This window comes from Eleutherodactylus coqui, chromosome 1 (genome assembly GCF_035609145.1).
Source record: "Eleutherodactylus coqui strain aEleCoq1 chromosome 1, aEleCoq1.hap1, whole genome shotgun sequence".
In the NCBI taxonomy this organism is placed as follows: domain Eukaryota; kingdom Metazoa; phylum Chordata; class Amphibia; order Anura; family Eleutherodactylidae; genus Eleutherodactylus; species Eleutherodactylus coqui.
Window position 1 is genome coordinate 272,023,584 of NC_089837.1, and position 22,811 is coordinate 272,046,394.

A 22,811-nucleotide genomic window follows, 5' to 3' on the forward strand; every position below is an offset into this window, starting at 1 on the left:
GCCGCCGCTGCCGGGAGGGAGTCCCGAGTGACTGTTTTATGGTTGCTCTCCATGTGGGGTCCCAGGTGGAATGCTGCCCTCGCTAGTCCCAAACGGGGTGTTGTCCTGGGGGCCACAGCCTGTCCATGCGTCGACTGCTCCAGCAGTGCTGCCCCCTACGCGTCACCGTCAGACAGTGCGCTACTCCAGGGAGGGGGAGCCCTATGGCTGGCGGGTAACCGACTCAGATGCGCATTGCATGGTCGGGCCCCTTTTTCTTCTCTGGGTGAGACGCCGCAGTAGTGGTGGAGACACCCCCTGCCTGCGTCTCCCCCGGGAGGCCAGTAAAGCCAGGGAAAAGCCCCGACTCCCCGGGTTCCCGCGAATAGCTCTTTCTACGTCTGCCTCCTAGCAGACACTAAGCTAAAGACTAATTAGCTGAGTGCCTGCAGGGGGGATATAGCCAGCGGGGAGGAGCTAACACTTTTTTGCTTAGTGTCGCCTCCTAGGGCAGTGGCTATATCCCATGGTCTAGGCTGTGGCCCCCAATGATACGGACGAGAAAATTGGATTATTAATCAAAATATCCACATTCCTGTATTGCCTAATCTTGGACTTCTTCATTAAGCACAAGTGCAGCACAAGGCCCCCAAACATTTCTGCTGCATCTACAGTGGTGCACCTGTTGGGTACTAACAATTATTAGAAAATTATAGTACCAGTGTTTTTGGTGGTGCAATGTGCCCCACAGCTGGGCTACATCTATTATGATCCCCACACATCACACACACAGCTCTACTACATGCATTCTGATTCACACACAGCTGTGGTACTTCCATGCCAATTTCCAGACATCACCAGCTCAGCAGACTCCTGGATACAGTGATCAGACCCTGGTCATGTGATCCCTGACTCCACCCACACAGGTGATCACATGTTGGTGACATAATTACGACAGGTTCTTGTGGCTGCTGTTGGCTTATCCAGTATACAGTACTTTCTACCAAACTGCACAATGGCTCCTCTCACAGCAGTGACATCACCGCAGATACTTCAGCCCACCGGATCTCTGTGGTTGCGGTACGTCAGTGTCTTCTGTCAGGACCGCTGAGATAATAGCGGCCTAGTTGTAATCTAATTTTGTTATTTTTGTCCTCCCCTTCCAAGAGCCCTAACTTTGTTGTTCTTCTGTTAGTCAAGCTCTGTGTTTTATATATGCTGTAGGACTTGCGATGACATCACCGGGGGTGGGGGTGGGAGAGATTACGTCACCAGGGCCAGAGCATGAGAAGCACCCACATACAAACATACATACTCATATATGCCAAGATAGAGCACAAGGGTTGAAAGTACGCAGCAAGTATTTATGTCATTGCATACTTGCTGCATGCGCGCAACCAAGATTTACATGCTCCTGTGATCATGTGAAGAGTTGCAAAATCCTCCACGAAACAACTGCAAAAAGTAAATTTTCTTAAGACGTACAGTGTTAAACTCGCATACAGACATCTGCATTTAGTCTTACTACTGTAATTGGTGAAACCCGAGGGCTGCAGGGGCTCTCTGGGCGATGGGGTGTGAAGGCCTGCTGTCAAGGACAGCAACCACATTTTTTCAGCTGGCATGTAATTACACATAGTGACTTCTTCCTGCTGCACCAAAGACATGTAGTGCGGAGATTCCTTTGAGACAGCACCATACATATTATGGCAGGTACTGGGTAGAGGTTAAGCAAAGCAAACATTGTCTACGCTGGGTTTTGTGCCCACTGGAAATAAACCATGTTAATTTCTATTGACAGCAAAAGGAGACCTTGAGAACAAAAAGGTAATTCATACAAAAAGCATAATGGAAAATTGAATAACTTTTCGTTATACAAAGCAAAGCATTTCTTTGCTTACATTGTAATACCCATTAAGAGAATATTCAGACAGGGAGGATTTGGTGCACACTTTCTACAGCGGAAATTCCGCAATATAATCCACGTCAAATTCCACCTCAAAAACCTGGTGCGAATTTTGATGGGATCTGCAGCAAACTTGAAAGGGTAAAATTTCCTGCTGATCCACTACTAAATAAACACAAAGCGGAGTGGATTTTCTACACCAATTCATCCATGTGTGAACATGGGATACTCGCTGAGCAACAGTTTGCAGAGGCTGCAGCGTTTAAGTACAATTTGCAGTCTCTGTGCCCAATACAGCTGCTCAATCCCATTCATTTAAATGGGACCAGGGTGCTAAAAGGCCATATAATATATATAACTAATAAACCAGCTTGAGAAAAAGCCGCAGCCCCAACACATAGCTAATCAGCCTATCCAAGGATAGTTCATCAATACACTTGTCCTGGAAAAATCTATTAACTTGCTCTTCACAAGTGTCAATGAAATAACAAGGTCATAAAAAATATCCCTTTAAATGTATGTCAACTCACCAGAAAATGGACATCATCGAAGCCATTCAACACAAATTTGCTCTCATACTGAGGAAGATCCAGAGTTTCTAACCACTGGGCTACACTCGGAGAAGGCACACGGGACCCTTGATGTAATAAGGGGAAGAATATTACTATTGCAAGGACTGCAAGCAAGCATTTTATTATATATACTATGGGTTTTATTATATTGTTTTACCTGCCATACCCTGCTGCTCCTGTGAGAATTCTATGCCCTGACCAATGGAACTCATTATTTTATCAATCTGTAAAAAAATACATACATGATAATAAAAACCGAGATGACAGAAAAAAGTTTAACTAAGGCTTTGTAGAAAATGAGGACTCAACTATATCAGGGAATGTATTAATGTTTAAAACATTGGCATCGTTACAAACATTAAAGCACAACCCCATCGTGCATAACAATAGCAACTTCCTTAAAGGAACTATATCACCAAAAAGTTTACTTCTTAATTTAAAAAAGAAAAAAAAAAGATAGAGAAACATACATTTTTCTAATATGTCTTAATTTTCTGATTGTAGGTTTTTTCTATTATGCTGTCTATGCGAAACAACGGGTGCTGTCATCTTGCGAGAACTACATTTCACAGCATTGATTTAGAGCATGTTCACATGGGTGTAAACTCATTTCAGCCACGCAAATGCGACACGCGTTTGAGCGACCAAAATGTGCCTATGCTCGCTCGTGTATTTCGCCCACTCAGACATGGAATCTTACGCTTTATTAAAACCTTAGCAAACTCTTATAAATAACCGACACAGACACCAATCTTGGATAAAGAAGGCCACTGTGTTTATTAACAGGGTTACAAACATTGGGGAGAAATGTAACCAATAATAACCATAACAGTTGCTGTAAACTCTGTTTCGCAGACACAAATTTATTAACCAATCAATTACCATAACAGTTCATGTAAACTGTCTTAGGCCACCTGCAGACGGCCAGGTCGGATCCGGCTGCGAGAATTCTCGCAGCGGGACCCTACCCCAGCGCCTGCAGAGAGCAGCGTGTCACCCACCTGCTCCCACGGCCCCGACTCTTTCATGTGTCGGCGCATGCGTAGAGCGGAGCCGGCGGCCAGAGAGTGGCGTTTCTCAGAGAGCATGCATCTGCATAGGATTGGGGTTGTTAACGCAATCCTATGGCAGCTTCAAGGGGCGGAAATTCCGCGGGAAATCCCTCCGTGGAATTTCTGCCCATCTGCAGGCGGCCTAACAGACACAAGTTTACCATCACCAAACTCTCCCCAAGTTTACCTGCCCACCCGCATAATGCAGGCGACAATCCCCCAATAACTACACTGCGACAAACCTAAGGGAGGGAGGGCGGGATGCTGCTTTCTTTCCAGATGATGATGGCCCACATCTCTGCACCTCCATTACTCACTGCTGCTCCTCTCAGCTTGCTCCTCTGGGCCAATCACCAGCCACTGTCAAGCCACCAGATTCTGGCACAGGCATTTCCCGCCATTTTTCTTCAGCCAATCATCTGCTGCTGCCAACCACTCCATCACTGGGCAGAACTCACTCTCTTCCATCTCATCTGCCCCAGTAATGACCTTTGTAACATATCTTGGCTAACCAGAAAACCTCCTCCATAGAGGGTGACATATCATCCATCCATCAAGTACATAAAGCTCCCAGATCCCATGAGGCTTTCCCTCCCAACTGTCCCTCAAGCTTTACATGTTATCTTACGCTTTATTAAAACCTTAGCAAACTCTTATCAATAACCGACAGACACCAATCTTGGATAAAGTAGGCCGTGGTGTTTATTAATGGGGTTACAAACATTGGGGAGATATGTAACCAATAATAACCATAACACTTGCTGTAAACTCTGTTTTACAGACCCAAGTTTATTAACCAATCAATAACCATAACAGTTCATGTAAACTGTCTTAGGCCGGCTGCACACAGCCGCGACGGGCTCCGCCGTGGAATTCCGCGACGGAGGCCGTCACGGCGCCCCCCAGAGACCCCCAAACTTACCTGCGGATCTGGCGTCCTCGCTCCTGCATGACGCGCCGCAGCGTCATGTGACACGCCGGCCATGTCACATGCCGCACCGGCCTCGTCATATGACGCGGCGGCGGTAGGCGGGGAAGCGGTTTCACGCTATCTTCCGCTGTGCTACAGCGGAAGATAGCGTGAAGGACGGCTTCCATTGCAGTCAATGGAAGCCGTCCGCGCGTACACCCGCGGCAAATAGAGCATGCCGCGGGTGAGGACGGGTGATTTCACGGTGCGGAATTCCGCACCGTGAGCCCTGAGCTATTAGGTTCAATAGAACCTAATAGCCGCGGGCAACGCGGCGGAAATCCGTTCGTGGGAAGGAGCCCTTACAGACACGAGTTTACGACCACCAAACTCTCCCCAAGTTTACCTGCCCACCCGCCTAATGCGGGCGACAATCCCACACCAAGCCATGGCATCCACTAATGACATGCCCCCGCCCCCCCCCCCCGCAACAAACCGCAGCCTTCTCAATCATCTACACAAATCTATATTTAAAATATCCAACGCAATGTCTGACAAGTATACTATATCATTCCTATGGAAGCCTGGAACAAAACATTCCAAATCAGCATGTCTAAAAAGAAAACATCCACTCCTGGCATCACCGGGTTAACCCTTCTCCGAATTTTCTCGCTATATATTGACCTCCGCAATGACCATAATAATTGAGGAACAATATCTGAAAAAACTATCACTGTATCTGGAACCTTCTTTTAATGTTCCACTTCTCTCTTTCAATGTCCTATGACATATCAATGTGTTCTCTTTTCCTAGGTCATTAACCCCTAAGTGTAAAATTAAAACATCTGGACAGGGCCCACGTGACTCTCTAAGCCCACATGACTCTTTATACATCAGTTCAGCCATTAATCCACTTCACCTCATACATCTATTACCGCACCAAAAATTTCAAACTGTGATCTGTACAATCTCGAATTGCTGGAATAGTAGCGATCTGCTACCCTTCTTCAAGCCCAGTAAACAAAGGAGTGTCAAAAATCCACTCAATACTTTTCTTAATTCCTAAAATGAAAAAAGAATTAGTACACCATATTATTTGGGCGTATGTAGAACTTAAAACGAGATGAACCCCATCTGTCTACTTTTTCTTCAATAAAACCACATCTGTAAACAATTTTAAGCACCATTATACATTAAAAGCGAGATAATATCTGTCCATCATCCCTGCCTCCCCGAAAACAAGACAGGGTCTTCTACAAATTTTTGCTCCATAAGATCCTACTTTTGCCATGTATAGCTGCCTGGACACTATTTACATTGACTTTTTTTTCCATTAACTGCAACTAGGGCTTTATTTTGGAATAGGGCTTAAAGTTCAAGCATTCTGAAAAATCCTGCTAGGGTTTATTTCCGGGGTAGGTTTTATCTCCAGGGAAACAGGGTACATGGATCAACAAAGAACCTGGTGCTTGCGTACATAGACATATAAATGCCTGCAAATTCCTAACCAGGCATATATTCTCATGCAAATGAGCAAACAAGCGAATCCACACCCCTTTACCCATTCTGTCTTTTTTTTTATAAACTGTACCTCATATGCTGCTCTATACACTTCAGGCAATACTTTTACCAACTTCCCTAGTAAGCTAAATGTGATCGGGCGTTGATCAGCGGCATCAGCTACTGCCTTACAGCCCCTGATCAATTGCTCTACCTGAAAAACCCTTTAACCCTCAATAAAATGTTATATGTTAGACATAATCTGACTAGCATACGAACTAACTCCTGCCGACCAGCTCTTACCAACGATTGTTCCATAACCATTATCCACTGATCTGTCAGCACCTAATGATAACTCATCCGCTTCCACAAACTCCCATTACCAAGCTGAGATACCAACCGTACCACTAAATCCTGCTTTAGCTCCCTTGACATCTGCGCATGCAGTGTATGGGACTTCCAACTACACATCACCACACATATCTTGCGGGAATAACTGCGAACAATAATAATCACCCGTGAAGCAAAGAACTGACCTGCTAACCGCTGCAACTCCCTCAATGTAATCTTCCTTTTTATGTAATGTCTGACTAATTAAACCCATAAACTATACACCCTTGACATTGACAATTAGAAAAACCATCGCAATGCTATCAATTAAATACCTAAAAACTCCAACTGAGTACATGGCCATACAGTTTTTCCCATGCGCCAGCGGTACACCAAAATCCTCCATCCTGACCACATACCCTCTAAAACTTGTGCACCCCTCCTTACCCTGATTATTCACTGAAAAAGCCAAAAATACAATACCTGAAGGTCTGCAAAGCAGACACGGTCGCCATAGGCACGATCGCCATAAGGCAGGCACAATCGCCACCGGCACAATCGCCGTAGGGCAGGCGCAATGGCCTTAAGCCCTGAAGATATGTAGTCAGCCAGACAATAATGTGTGGAGGAGCAGCTTGTTCCTGGCAGGCTAATATGCAGTCACCCACTCAACCCAGCCCAGATTGGGGAGGAGTGACTGCATATACTAATAGCCTGCACATGTGAACGATACCAGTGTGGCCCACCTTGGAGATACAGGGCAACCCGCTGTCATATCAGCCAGGGTTGATATGCTGTATGGTGGGTCACCACCCATCTATGGCTGACATCTTTGGTATCGTTCACATGTGCAGGCTATTAGTATATGCAGTCACTCCTCCCCAATCTGGGCTGGGTTGAGTGGGTGACTGCATATTAGCCTGCCAGGAACAAGCTGCTCCTCCACACATTATTGTCTGGCTGACTACATATCTTCAGGACTTAAGGCCATTGCGCCTATCCTACGGCGATTGTGCCGGTGGCGATTGTGCCTGCCTTATGGCGATCGTGCCTATGGCGACTGTGTCTGCTTTGCAGACCTTCAGGTATTGTATTTTTGGCTTTTTCAGTGAATAATGTGTTTGTTTTTTTCTTTTTCCTCACCTCCTTACCCTGATGCCCCATAAACAAAAATCATCTAAGTAGTGTATTACACCTGCATCAGGAAATTCCTTACTCCCCACCTACTCTACAAATGAGGATAGTTCTAAATAATAATAGGATGCCTTAGATCCCATCGGTAACACCAAGCTGGAAACCTAAAGAGTTAAAACTCCAACCAATAAACAGTTATCCGAATAATGCATTACATGACCGAAGCGCCATATCAAAGCCAATGTAGTCACATGATGCATATCTTAATGGCAGCAGCTCAGGTGCGCCTCAATATTCAGACAACTGCTCTGGGTAAGATAGATGATAAATCACTGAGAAAAGATAAGACTTCCTTCTTTGGTATCACCCTTAGGCCGCCTGCAGACGAGTGGGTCGGATCCGGCAGTGAGAATTCTCGCCGCGCGATCCGACCCGAGCGCCTGCAGGGACGAGCGCGTACTCACCCGCGCCTGGCGGCCCCGGCTCTTTCATGAGCCGGCTGCCGCGCAGCCGGCGCATGCACAGACCGGAGCCGGCGGCCGGGTGAGTGCGTGCCCCGCAGAAAATTAGGACATGCCGCGGCTTGTTTGCCGCGCGAGATTTCGCGCGGCCAAACCGCGGCCGTCTGCATAGGAGTGAGTATTTTAATGCACTCCTAGGCAAACTTTCAGCGGCGGAAATCCCGCGGGAAATCCCGTGGCGGGATTTCCGCTCGTGTGCAGGCGGCCTTACAGGGGACAACCTCAAATTGAAAAAAATAAAATGGGAGGGGGGGGGGAGGGTTATCAGAATGACTTGCAACTCTGCCCTCATCTATGTACTTAGCAATTTAACTACCTAAGGATCATAAATAACTGAAATTAACTTCTTAACCCCTTCACAGCTGAGTCCCTTTAACTCATACACATATAAGTCGTATCAGGAGCCTTCTTTTTGAAGCCGGGCCTACTTCCAATATGATAGCGCCACTGGAGTCTTGCCCTATTGCAGGAAATTCTCTATTTTCTGGGTGCAAGGAATTTGTACGGATTTCTGACTAAAACAACAATAAACGGATGAGACCGGCACAATATTAGCCCTCATGTCAGTACTCACAGCTCTCCATTACCTTGATTCCATAAATATAACAACATATTCAGGTAGTGAGGCTCCCCAAGGATGTTTAAAACCACTTAACTAGTTACACCGAGGTAACATCAACATCCCAGTAACAATTATTAAACATCTCTGTTCCTCCGGTCATCATTAGATTTTGCTTCTTTATATAAAAGTAACAGTTATAAAATAACCAGTAACTATAAACCAAATCTGATTAACAGCAGCAGCCTACTCAACCAGACTGCCTGCAGTAGTTACCTCACAGCTGACAGATCACAAGCAGTAGTTACCTCAGAGCTGACAGTCTGCATACAGTAGTTACCTCACAGCAGTTACCTCACAGCCAACAGTCTGCATACAGTGGCCAGTTACCTCAGAGCTGACAGTCTCCTGCAGTGATCAGCTACCTCAGTGCAGCGCTGAGTTACCTCAGAGCGGACAGTCTGCATACAGTGGCCAGACCTTAGCTCAGACATGATACCATTAATAAAAACACAATTGTTAAGCAAACATAAATTCTTTATCACCCTGAACTCGCCCTGTCTTTACAGCCTAGAAAGGGTTAACACTAACATTTAAAACTGACAAATCTACCTTAGGGGGCGCTCACGCGACAGCCCCCGTGCCCAGCACTTTGTGAGCCAAAGTCAGGAGCAGAGAGAAAGTACTATGGAAAGATTTGCATGTCTTCCCTATAATGAACCCACTCCTGGCTCCGGCCTGCGAAAAAAAAGAACACCGTTTCGCCGTGTGAAATCACTCCCAACTGGTACACAAGCTAAATCCTTCTATACACAGGTGCCAGTAACCAGGGGTACCACCTGGTTACCAGGGGTCTCACCAACATGTAGAGCTTCACCTGTACGCTGCGCCTGCAGCAACACAGGACTTGGCAGAGGTGCCGTCGCCATCTTGTAGAGCTTCACCTGTACCCTGCACCTGCAGCAGCACAGGACTTGGTGTTGTCATCTGGTGGCACAGTTCCTGCTGGTGTGGCATCTGCTGGGCACTGTTTCCGCTAACAAGTTTCAGTCACCTCCGATCGAATGAAGGTAAAAGGCAGCCTCTGCGTTCGCTTCGCTGGTGGTTTTCTACTGACAAGTCCTCCTCAGATACAAGCGTTCAAACGATGTCCTCTGCCTGTTCAGCTCCTCCTGGGCTGCGCGTCTGACAAGTCCTAAGCTGAAGCGCAGGGGATTCCAGACATCTGCGCAGCTATTCCTCACCATCTACTTCATCCTCGCTGACGATCAGCCTCTGCAGAAGGTCCTCCATCTTCACAGAGGATTTGAAGCTGTGACAGGAATTCTGAGAGGAGCTGTGACCGGAACAGGGAAATGTCACCTGGATGCTGCTTGCTTTTCAGATGATGATGGCCCACATCTCTGCACCTCCATATCTCACTGCTGCTCCTCTCAGCTTGCTTCTCTGGGCCAATCACAAGCCACTGTCAGGCCACCAGATTCTGCCTGACGACCACAGGCATTTCCCGCCATTTCTCTTCAGTCAATCATCTGCTGCTGCCAACCACTCCATCACTGGGCAGAACTCACTCTCTTTTATCTCATCTGACCCAGTAATGACCTTTGTAACATATCTTGGTTAACCAAAAAAAAAACCTCCATAGAGGGTGACATATCATCCATCCATCATGTACATAAAGCTCCCTGATTCCATGAAACTTTCCCTCTTAACTGTCCCTCAAGTCTTACATTCATTTGTGTTCACAACTACAGTCTATTTCCCCACACAAAAAAAAGAGCAAACAGGCACTGATGTGAATGAACTCATTTAAATCAAGGGGTTCTATTCACTACGTATTAAGCACGCAATATTTGCATGCAAAATACTCTTGTGTGAACGAGATAAGAGGATTTTTGTACTTAGCATAAAATCCCTTTCTCACCTCGTTCATTGGGGGACACAGCCAAGACCGTCGGTATAGCTACTGCCACTAGGCAGTAGGTGACACTAAGCAAAAAAAGGGTTCGCTCCTCCTGCTAGCAATACCTCCTCATGCTCGCACCAGGCTAATCAGATTGTATGCCAGCAGTAGGAGTAGTCATGCAGGATATGAAGAAATAAAGTAAAAAACAACAAGAGATAACAGTTACAACTGCAACAAATATTAAACGCTTGTGGTTGAATCTGGACGCTATTAGATAAACATCTGTCTGTCTGTCCCCACCTCTGGCAAACCTCTCAAAAGACTTCGGAGGTAGCTCCCATTCTCCTGGATTGACTGTTTCCCTGCTGAGGTAATCTGCTATCCAGTCCTCCACGTTCGGAATGTGTACTACCGAAAGCGTGGGAAGATGGTCTTTTCTACCTCCTCCATGACCTTTCTGCTGCGGTTTCCGCCCTGATGACTTACAAATGTGATTGCAGTCGCATTGTCCGTTTGAACCAAGAGTGGTTAACCAGTCCACTGATGGAAGAAGTGCTATAGATGGCCCGATGTTCCAACACAATGATCGGGAGTATGGCTTCCTGTCTGGTCCAGGTTTCCCTGTGACACCAGGTTCCGTAGACTACCCCGCCAGACGGAAAGGCTGGTGTCTATGGTGAGAATCTTCCACTGGAGGGGCAGAAATGAACGGCCCAGTTGTACCTGAGGGGAGTCCAGCCACCAACGAAGGGAGTGTTTTGTCTTCAGCGGAATCCTGATCTTCTGATGGAGTAAAGTCACTGGACCATCCTGTCAAGGTGGGACAAGGCACTGGAGGGGTTGGGTGTGGAACTGAGTGAACAGGATTGCCTCAAAGACAGATACCATCAGTCCCAGTACTTTCATACTGTGCCGGATAGTCACCAGGCGCGGAGTTCGCAAGGAGCGGACCCGTCTCTGGAGATTGTGCTGCTTCGTTCGGGAGCAGAATCCGGTTCTGAGCTGTGTCAAAGCAGAAAATTAGAAATTCTATGAATTGTGACGAGGTGAGCGACAACTTATTGTGGTTGATGATCCACCCATACCTGGCTAATGTGTCCATCATGTTGTGTAGACTCTCCAGGTTGGCTCGCCGAGTCAGGGCCTTTATCATGATGTTGTCCAAGTATGGGATGGCGACTAAGTCCCTGGAATGGAGGAGAGCCATTACTGCAGCCAGGATCTTTGTAAAGACTCTGGGAGCAGTCGCCAAGCCGAATTGCAGCGCCGTGAACTGGTAGTAGTTGGCTTGAATAGTAAACCGAAGGACATCTGCGCAGGGCAGATGAGGACATAAAGGTACACGTCCTTGATGTCCATCGACGAGAGGAATTCCCCCGGTTCCATGGACGCAGTATGACTGCTCGTAGAGATTCCATGCGGAAGCGACGCAACTTCACGTAGCGATTCAACCTCTTTAGATCTAGACCGGTCTGACAGTTCCATTCTTTTTAGAGACAATGAATAGGTTGGAGTAAAAATCCATGAAGCGCTGAGAAGGAAGGAACCTGGACTCGGACTCAAAATAAAGAGAGTGGCCCAATCCGCGACCCCGCGTTACCAGGGGTGAGGGAAAGAAAGCCCCAACTGGAGTACAGGCCTGGTCCCAGAAAAAAGGACAGGCGCAGGAACAACGCAGTACAGATTGCCAAAGGCACCATAAACCACTACCTGTCACCCCACAAGCGACATACACACATTAAGATAGTTAGCACCTGCATAGTGGAGGAGGAATAAAATAAAACCACATACTTACCTCTTGACCGAGGTAGGAGAGCTCCCCTGTTCCAGCAGAGCTTTCTTTCCCCACCATCGCCTGCCTTTAAGAAGGGAGGGGATGCCGGACTGAAAGAAGAAAGGGGGGTTCTATGTAGAGCCTCGTGTGGCGCAGAGTATAAGCTCTCGCTACTACCTGAAGGTTGCAAGTTCGATCCCCGCGTGCGTCAGGTAGCCGGCTCAAGGTTGACTCAGCCTTCCATCCTTCCGAGGTCGGTAAAATGAGAACCCAACTTGGTGGGGGGTAATAAGTAATTATTACCTGAAAGCATTGCGAAATAAGTTGACGCTATACAAATACCAAGATTTATTTTATTTTATTTCTATGGCTGGCGGGTCATATTTAGATTAAGGCCTGAATGTGCCTGCTTTCCTTCTGTGAGGTTAGCTCACTTCTGTTTGTCTTGCTCGGCGGATTAACAGGGAGAGTCCTGCCTCCATGGTCTTTCAGAAAAATAAAATATAGTCTGACAGTCTGCCTCCTATGACATTAAGCTAAAAACTGAATATCCTAGTGCTGGCAGGAGGGGGTATAACTAGCAGGAGGAGCTAAAACTCTTTTTTGCTTAGTGTCACCTCCTATTGGCAGTAGCTATACCCACGGTCTAGGCTGTGTCCCCCAATGACACGAGCTAGAAGACAGGAATTAAGTCATATCTGTCAATTCCCTTTCTTGATGTCATCCTGACAACATACACCTGGAGGTTGTCCGCTGGACACCTGTTGAGACAGGAAGCAGAAAATACAAAAAGGCAACTCCCATCACCAGCTTCCCAGTGTGTACCAAATGACTACAGTGACCCGGCTCTTGCTCAACAAATAATTCTTCAATACAGAAATCATAACTCACAGTACGTTACTTCACATGAACATAATTACCCAGAGGGGAGGGAAAACCCCCTATGCTGTCAGGATGACATCAAAAAAGGGAATTAACAAGTAGGACTTAATTCCGGTCTTCCCCTTGTCATTCTGACAGCATACACCTGGAGAATGCCGACAACATGCAGGCTTTTTTAAGGAGGGGTGACTACCACCTGTAGTACTTCACGCCCGAAGGCCATATCCCGGCCGGCTTCAAAGTCCAGGCAGTAGTGCTTGGTGAATGTGTGGGTACTGGACTAGGTGGCAACCTTACATATTTGGTCAGTTGTTACCTGGGCTCTCTCTGCCCAGGAACAAGCGACCACCCTGGTGGAGTGGGCCTTAAGGATGCCCAGGGGAAAATCCCTTGGGAGCAGTACGCGTCCCCGATAGCCCATCGTGCTATGGAGTCCTTAGTAGCGGCCCCTCCTTTGCCCGGTTCCTGAAACTGAATAAAAAGATTAGATTTCCTGAAGGAATTGGTGGCCTACAAATACGTTAAGACTGCACGCCTGATGTCTAGGTTATGGAACCACTGTTCCTTGAGGTTACGAGGATCCTGGCAGAAAGAGGGAAGGGCTATGACCTGCTCCCTGTGAAAATCCGTAAGGACTTTGGGCTGGAAAAGGGGGTAAGATTTGAACACTACTTTGTCAGGAAAACCGGTCATATAGGGGGTGTTAATGGAGAGGGACTGAATCTCCCCAATCCATCTAGCGGACGTGATGGCGACCAGGAAGGCCACTTTATAGGGAAGGATCCTAATTGAGAGCTCCTCCAGGAGTTAAAACGGGTGCTCACAGAGCGCCTGCAATACTAAATTAAGGTCTCAGAGGGGCACTGTTTCCCTAACGAAGGAGTGAAGTCTAACTTCCCCTTTGAGATATTTTTTGATCAACCTATGCTTGAGGGGGGGAGTCATAAAAGGCTCCCAAGGCGGCTACCTGAACCTTGAGGGTACTAGGACTTAGTCCCATATCCAAACCATCCAGCAGAAAATCTAGGATTTGACTAATGTTTGGCTGACGGAGATCGTGGATGCTATGACCCAGCCACCTAGAAAAAGTATCCCAAATCCTAACATAAATCTTCTTGGTAGATTTTTTAAGACTCTCACATAAGGTGGTCACTACTCTCTTCCTGACAGACCCTGCTTCAGATATTTTACCCATTCAGTTTCCAGGCTGCCAGTCTGAACTTTTGGACCTCTGGGCATATTAGAGGACTTTGCTGCAGGAGGTCGTCTCTCTGAGGTACTAGAGATACTAGATAGGGTCCTGGGCCGAGAGAGCGGCCAGGAGTGGGAACTAGGGTCTTTGGGAACCAGGGCCAGAATAACAGAGCCTGGAAACCCCAGAATCTTTCTCAGGACCAGCGGGATTAGAGGTATGGGTGAGAAAGCATAGGCGAGCGTTTATTCCCAATGAACGACTGTCTGCTCCCCTGGTGCGAGTGAAGTGTCCATTCCCCCGGGTGTATCTGTCTGCGGCTGAGGAGATCTGCCGTAAGGTTTTCTGGAATTCTTTTGCGGAAGGCTGTGATGGAGAGTGTCTGTTGTTCTGTCCAGCCGAGGAAGTTCGGCGCTGGAACTTGGATTTGCGGGTTCCAGGTGCTTCCTCGTGACGAATCAGGGACACAGTTGTCACATTATCTGAAAAGATTTTTGTGTGTCTACCCCTGACTTCTACCTTCAAGCCACGAACAGCCTTCCAGACAGCACAAAGTTTTTTATAAATTGGAAGACTGGTCCTCTTGGTTCCAGACCCCCTGGATGAAATAATGTCCTAAGTGGGCCCCCCAGCCAGTCGCACTAGCATAGGTGAAGATAGAGGTTGGGGATGCAGGGTACCAAACTGTGGATCTGGTGAGGTTGGTCGTTGACAACCACCACTTTAAGGATTTTTTGATCCCAGGAGAAAGAGAAACTATCTGATCCAGGGAAGGTGGTGATCTATCCCAATTACTGAGGATAAATGCCTGAAGAGTTCTGCAGTGAAGCTGGGCCCATGGAACTACTCCAATGCAGGACGTCATGAGGCCAAGGACCCTCATGCTCTCCCTAATGGAAACTTTAAAGGAGAGAAAAAGTGCCCAACATGCATCTAACTCCGCCTTCTGCCTCTCCGAAGGAAGGGAAGAACACTGATGGTGAGAGTTCAGGATTACCCCCGAAGAATTTCTTCTGGTGTTCAGGAAGGAGACTGGATTTATCCTAGTTAACGATCCATCCCAACGACTCAAACAAGTGGAGAGTGAAAGCAATATGAGCCTGGAGCTCTAAAACCGACCCCGCTATCAGCAGGAAGTCATCCAAATATGGGATGATAATTTCATTAGTGGCCCTCAAGAAGGCTACCATTTCCAACACTATTTTGGAAAACACCAGAGGAGCCGAAGAAATCTTGAACGGCAAACATACAAACTGAAAGTGTAAGACCGATCCATCAACAACCAGAGCAAACCGTAGGAATTGCTGAAAATCTGGGTGAATAGGGACATGGTAGTAAGCGTCCTTTAGGTCAATGGTGTCCATAACGCTATCAGACGCAATTAATGGAATCGCTGATCATATAGACTCCATCTTAAACCTCCTGTAATAGATTAATTTGTTCAGGAACTTTAAGTTAATAATCGTCCTGTGAGAACCATTGGTTTTCTTAAGAAACAGGGAGGAGTAGCAGCCCCTGAACCGATCCTTCACAGGAACCTGAACAATGGCCCCTAGGGATAGCAATTCTTGCACTCCCAACTGCAGAGCTTGAGAGAGTGAGGGGAACTGGTAGGGGGTAACCACAAACCTACGGGGAGGGGGAAGAGGAAAACTCAATCCTGTAGCCTTCCTTGATAAGGCGCAGGGCCCAGGGACTGGATCTCACTTTCTCCCACCTGGGCTAGTCTACCCCCCACCTGTAGGGTTATAACTGTAGATGGCCCCGAGGGCGATGTCTCACCCTTTCCGCCCTTGGGGTAGGACCAGCGTCCGGTCTTCCCTTTCCTTTTGTATGACCTGGAAGTAACGAATGGTGGAGGGTAGGAGGAAGAAGGGTGCCTGAAGGTTCTCTCCGTAGGAAGCCCGTGGCTCTTGTCCGAAGTCTTCTCCAATAACAAATCCAGGGAAGGCCCGAAGATGCTGTGGCCCTGGAACGGCAGGGCACAGAGCCTGTTTTTTTACATACTGTCCCCAGTCCAGGCTTTAACCCAAACAGCCCTCCTAGCTGTGTTGGAGAGTACTGCCGAGTGGGCTCCAAATCTTATGGACTCCATTGAGGCATCCGCCAGGCATCCTGTCGCTTGCTGGAGTAGAGGCAAGCAGCTGGCAATATTTTCCCTGGAACCCCTTTGGGCTACCAGAGACTTGGAGCTGGTCGAACCAGACAGTCATGGACCTCGCAACAGATGTGGCTGTGATGTTCGTCTTCATAGCAAGGGCAGCGACTTCTCAGGTTTTCTTCATTGTGGAATTCACTTTAGCGTTCAACGGATCCCGCAACTGCGAGATCTCCTCGAATGGTAGAGCCGCTTTCTTGGATACTCTGGCAACACCTTGGGGGTAACCTTCAAGAAATCGACATCCTCTGTAGAAAAAATAAATAAATCAGGCGATCCCTGTTTAGTAGGTAAAATTTATATTCTGCCAGCCTCCACTCGGATAGAATCAATTGCTTCAAGATGTCATTTACAGGAAACGTAGGTTTAGGCTGGGGTTGAAGACCCCAGAACAAACTGTCCTGGAGCAAGGGCTGTTGCGGAGCCTCTTCCTCCACTTGCATAGTGCGCCGAACTGTGCTCAGTAATTGGCCCATATCAGCAGACGAGAAGAAGTACTTCTTAGCGTCTTCTGTCAGTAGCGCAGATTCTGATGGGGAGTCTTCCAGGAGTCCATCTTCCGAATCTGAATCTTCCATAAGCATCCGCCTTGCCATTTTTAGAAGGAAGACTGTAGAGAGATGCCTCAATTTCCTCTTGGATCACCGAACGAATGTCCACCATGGCCGAGGAGCCCTCCTCCCGGACCACTTTGGCCTTACAGTCTACACAAAGCGGCTTTGCATGATTATCCTCAAACCGCCACATAATAATGAAACATTTGCGGTTCTTTTTTTTTGCATTTCTGTGTATCTTTGTCCTACAAGAAACGGAGATAGGCAGAATTCCAGCAACATTTAGACAGCTCCCCAGCAGAAAATCCCACAATAGAGGTTTACTTACAAGTAAACCGCTCTCGGTGTCTTCCCTGGCTGGCATCCTGCATGAAACTCCAGCCCAGGCATCAGCAGAGGAATTCTGTCTTAACTTTTCAAATTTGGCCCCCTTCCTACGCTGGATATGCCCCCCGGGTGTGGCTCCGCCCCATGTGACGCTGCGACGTCTGACGTCACTCCGCTGCGTCGGACCCAGCGGATACTCTGTTCTACTCACCGCACTGCCGCTGAAGCCAGACGCTGCTCCCGCGGCCCCAGAGAAAGGCTGTATGACCTGCTGGATGTCATGCTGGGCCGTCGACACTCCGAGCGCCTTGTCGACAGGAAAGCCAGGTACTGGATTTTCTGCCTCCCCCAGCCAGCAAACCCAATGGGCACGTGCTAGGGAGATCTGGTGCTAACCGCACGCTTTGCAGACCACGCTATCCTGCGGGTAGGGGTCCTGCTTACGTGATTTCACTGGCGCAGACCCTGCCAGCCCAACAGAGAGGGAACCCCCCCTAGGGCGGACTGGTTGCCTTGGAGTTCCTTTTTCTTTTCCTCCAGCTTACTCCTGGAGGTTCCGCTAGGACTGTCCTGTAGGGACAGAAAGACACTGGTGAGCTGGTGATGGGAGTTGTCATTTGTATTTTCCGCTTCCTGTCCCAACAGGTGTCCAGCGGACAATCTCCAGGTGTATGTTGTCAGGATGACGAGGGGAAATATGCTTTACAGCAGCATCATAGGCAATTCACACAATGGAGGGGAGTGGCCCCACTGACTTGCATGGAAGACTGACCTAGGCATGTTCTGTGATTTGTGCAGGGATCATTTTGCACGGACGTGGAGTAGAAAGTAACAGCCAATGAAGTGTTATCTATATATTGGCATTTACCTTTCAGTGCAATACTGCCTGTAATGCTAGTGAGATAACTGCTGCAAAGCTTTCTCTATAGATCAGGAAGTATCAGTCTATTAGGCTACGTGCTCAGCGATAAAAAATGCAGGATTGTAGTTTTCTTTGTTTTGCGCTTTCTTTTTAATACAGATTCTGACTGGAAAGTAAAAGACAAACAAACATGCCTGTCGCATGGCTTGATAGATTGCCTGTCAGATCGCGGTGTAGGAGCAATCAGAGCATCGCAAGTTCTTGTCCCCTCTGGGGAGTGTTTTTCAGATTTTTTTTTTTAAAAAAAAGGGGAGAAAAAAACAAAAATGGGGGGAAAAATGGCCATGTCCTTAGCCCCTTCCCTCCCCCATGATGTAAGGGTACGTCATGGGAGCGGGGTACTTCCCGCAAAATGACGTACCCTTACGTCATAGGGATAGCGCGAGATCATGACAGATCTCGCGTTATCCCGCAGTGGAGGTGCATCGGAGATCTGCCCCCGCTGTTAACCCCTTCCCTGCCGCAATCTGTGAGGTTTCCCTCTGTGAAGTTGCCGGGCTCTTGCGATATAATCGCAGAGAGCCCGGCTGGTTGCCATGGCAACAGGATGCCAGATACCTGTGTCCTGTGTTGCCAGAGCCTATGATCGCTGTATAAGCCTTGTCACAGCGATCATCAGTGCTGTGCTTTAAGTCCCCCAAAAGGGACATAGATGGTGTAGAAAAAACATACTAAAAATGTACAAAAAAGAAAGATGTTAGAAAACCCTTTACGCTTTTTCTCATATTAACCCAAAATGATACCAATAAAAACTACAGCTCGTCTCGCAAAAAATAAGCCCTCACAGAGCTCCATACATAGAAAAATAAAAAAGTTACAGTACTTTGAATGCTGTGATTTAGAAAAAAAAAAACAATTTCCAAAAAAAGGGGTTTTTATTGCAGAAAAGTGGAAAAACCTAAAAAAAAAAAAAAAAAAAAGTAAGAATTTTGGTATCGTTGTAACCGTACCGACCCGCACAAAAAATGTATGGTATCATTTATGCTGCATGATTAACGCTGTAAAAAAAAAAATTTAAAAAATCTATGGCAGAATTGATGCGTTTTCCCTCCCTGTTATCATAAAAAAATAATAGAGGTTTTACAATATAGTCTATGTACCCAAAAATGGCACCATCATAAACTACAGTTCCCCACGCAAAAAACAAGCCCCTATATGGCCGTGTCGACGGAAAAGTAAGAAAGTTATGGCTTTTGAAAAATGGAGATGAAAATCTGCCAAAAATCGTTGCTTCCTTAACCCCAAAATAGGCTATGTCCTTTAGGGGCTAAGGGGTTTAAGAAGAAAATAATTTGGTTTAAAAAAATATGCATTGTTCCTCACAATTTTTTTTTTTTTAAATGGATAAAATACCCCCAAATTTTTTTTGAAAAGGCAATACATAATAGGTGGTTACATTTGTAACAACCCAGACAATCTTTATCGTGCACGGTGAATGTTGTACAAATAAATTTTCAAAAAAAATGTGAGAATTGCTATTTTGCTTTTGTTTAATTCCTGAAAAACGCAATATAAAGCAATCCAAAAGTCATATGTACCCCAAAATTGTACCAATAAAAACTGCAACTCTTCTCACAAAAAACAAGCTCTCATAGAAATAAAAATGCAATGGATCTTAGAATGTGGCGACACAGATTAAAAATTGTTGTTCCTTAAAAAAAAAGTTTTTAATGTGCGAAAGCAGGAAAGCTGTCATTACAGTGCGGCTTTCATTTCTTAGGCCTCCCTCACACAGGCGTTGCAGTAAGCGAACCGCGGTGCTTTGCCGCGTTTCACTTTAATTTTCGGATGCAGCGATGCTATGGCCGATGCTGACATTTAGCATTTCTCATTGATGAGGAGTGCTAAAACGCACAGAAATAGAACGTGTACCGCTCGAAAATCGGAGCTGTCTGAGCAGTACCATTGAAAACAATGAGAGTGCTATACCACGATTAACGCAGTGGTAAAAGTGCTCTGCGAATCGTGGTTAAAAATGTCTGTGTGAGGGAGGCCTGTTTTTGAAAAAGGAAAACTGGCTGTGGTTGGTTGCAATGTGCGACAAAATAGTTTCAGAAATCTGCCCCAATGCAACAGGTAAATAAAACTCAGAATTTTATTTACACAGTGACAAACATTGATACTTTAAGATAATTCCCCAGAACATTCCAAGCAAGCCGAAATCATTATGTATAAGTGTACAGCCACATGCTCAAGGATCAGCAGATAGTTCTGTGACTGTTACAGCCCTATCACTAAATCACAAAGATAAACAGCCTACTAAAACAAAAGAAAATGCACAACCAAGTTGCTGACTGTCCTTACATAATGTTTGAATAGAGATTCTGTGACAGCCTTGTGGTTCTGCTGAAAGAGCAGCATTCTTAGAGCCATCTAACATATACATAAAACGATACAGAATTAATTTCAGACCTAAAACCAAATGGGATTCTTTTTGTTAGTTTAGTACTATAAATATTATATTCTTTCCAAAGCACAACGTGAAATAGAAAAAAGGAAACTCTCCTCTATTTACATAAACTACCCACCCTTTACCTTTCATTTAAGTTGTTGACCATAGCTCTAACTGACCTCATCCCATTCAGATGTGAAAGAAGGAGACTTCTCTAATCTTTTCTTGCTGCCCCCAGCAGCGCAATTGCTGAAAGACTCGCTGCGGTTCCAATCTTCTGTATCACCAGCAGCTGGAGGGGAACATGTTAACAGGTCAGAGTCCGATTTTGACAGACTACGGCGAAGAGGCAATTCCATGTCCAAGGAAGCACCGTTTCTTCCACTGTCCGTGCAGGGAATTTCACAGGGAACAAGAGGATCTCGTACTTCACAAACTGGAGAAGAACCATGTAGAAGTCCAGAAAAGTGCTGAAGCATATGGGAATCTGAACTGTCACCTGAGGCTAAACTCCAACCTCCTGAACTGTTCCTTCTCTGCCCACCTGAAAGAGGTCAGAGACAGAAAACTGTGAGGCAGAAAGATAATCTTTATTTGTATAGCGCCAACTTATTCTGCAGTGCTTTCAGGCATGGATAAATGCAAAACAATATAACAATTACAATGTGAGGTACATTTGGTTAGACACAAATAGGTTGGGGGTGGTACAGGAGGTGCAAGGGATGGGGAACACAGGCAATAGGGAATTTCATGTGCAGATCAATTATTAGAAGGCAAACGGAAAGAAAGACAGATAAAAGGAAGGAAACCGTACCTGACACACTACACATTAGTGATTTATAGGAAAAGTACACACCAGGAAGAGGTAATCATCCAACAAGTAGAGTGTCTAGCTGACAAAAAGATTAAAACTTGTCTAAAACTAGAATTCCAATTCTCCTAGAACACAGTCAGCAGCAGAACTAGTGTCAATAGTATAACAGTGACTATTATTGTTCAACCCTGATCTCTGGCATTTAGCAAATATGGAGAAAGTCTAAACAGAAGTACGTTTTGAGGATATGTTTAATAATGAGTTTTTACTGTTTAGCTTTTCAGAACCATGCGACTCTCCTTCAGAATGACCACTGGATACATCAGAAGAACCACGGCGGTTCGAAGAGTGGCATGGATCTTGTGGCAGTGTTGCCAGTCGTGTTCGAACCTAGAGTTAATATAACAGAATAAAGTAATCATTGATGTTAATGATTTTTCTGTAGTTACTATAAAGAAATTTAGAAACTCAACATTGATGTAAATCTTACCTGAGGCTGAGTGTTACCATCATCTCCATGCAAGTGCAACAATCCTGTGTAAAATAAAAATTTCACTTAGCAAACTGTACTTTATATTAAAATAAAAGGTTATAAAGAAAGTTATATAGTTTTGTCTTAAGAAAATAATAGGCCTTTTCTCCATCCAGCTCTAATTACGAAAAAAAATTTATTTATCAGCACCAATAGTTTTTTTTCCGCTTTTTTGTGAGGATGGCTTTGATTGAGGAATACTAATCTGTAATTGGTACTGACCAATTTTGTAGACCTTGTAAAAGCTGTTCTAAAATTTCACTTGCTAACTCATTTAGCACTTTTAAAGGGGACTTGTCAGCTTTCCCGACTTGCCTATTTTAGTAAATACTTGTATTCTCAGTAAACAATGCTGGAAAACCTAATCTCTGCATTCAATATGGATAGTACAGCAAAAAAAAAAAAAAAAAAAAAAAAACGATATAAGTTTGGTATCGAAGTAATCATACTGATTCATAGAATAAAGTTATCATATCATTTTTGTTGCAGTTTGTGCGCCATAGAGACAATTTAGTTTTTTCCCATTTTTATCCACTTAGAATTTTTTTAACGTTTTTCAGTACATTATATGGTACATTAAATACTAGCATTGAAAAATACAACTCGTCCCGCAAAAAACAAGCCCTCATACAGTTATGTTGATGGATAAATACAGGAGTTACTATTCTTTAAAAGGGAAGGGGGGAGGAAAAACTGAAAAAAGCTTGGTCACTAAGTGGTAAAGAAATCTAAAAAACAACCTAAAGTAGAAAAAGTTCAGGAGCTATCTCTGAGAGCTACATGATTTGTGCTCCAACACTAAAAGGAACCTACAGTACTCTCTTCCGATTACGTTTTCTGGGCTACTGGTAATTTCAGTGTGCTAAAGTCTTTGTTATGAAACACACAGGAGAAA

At 45.7% G+C, this 22,811-nt stretch overlaps 1 protein-coding gene across 1 annotated transcript in view; it reads right to left on the reverse strand.

The window, feature by feature from the left end:
- ANKS1A (ankyrin repeat and sterile alpha motif domain containing 1A) overlaps nt 1-22,811 on the reverse strand; it is a 357,683-nt gene that overhangs the window by 87,569 nt on the left and 247,303 nt on the right. The window contains exons 11-15 of the mRNA XM_066582735.1: nt 21,875-21,918; nt 21,654-21,774; nt 20,750-21,114; nt 2,615-2,681; nt 2,416-2,522 (exon numbers count right to left, since the gene is read on the reverse strand). Of these exons, the coding sequence (XP_066438832.1) occupies nt 2,416-2,522; nt 2,615-2,681; nt 20,750-21,114; nt 21,654-21,774; nt 21,875-21,918 (704 nt within the window). The remainder of the gene's footprint in view (nt 1-2,415; nt 2,523-2,614; nt 2,682-20,749; nt 21,115-21,653; nt 21,775-21,874; nt 21,919-22,811) is intronic.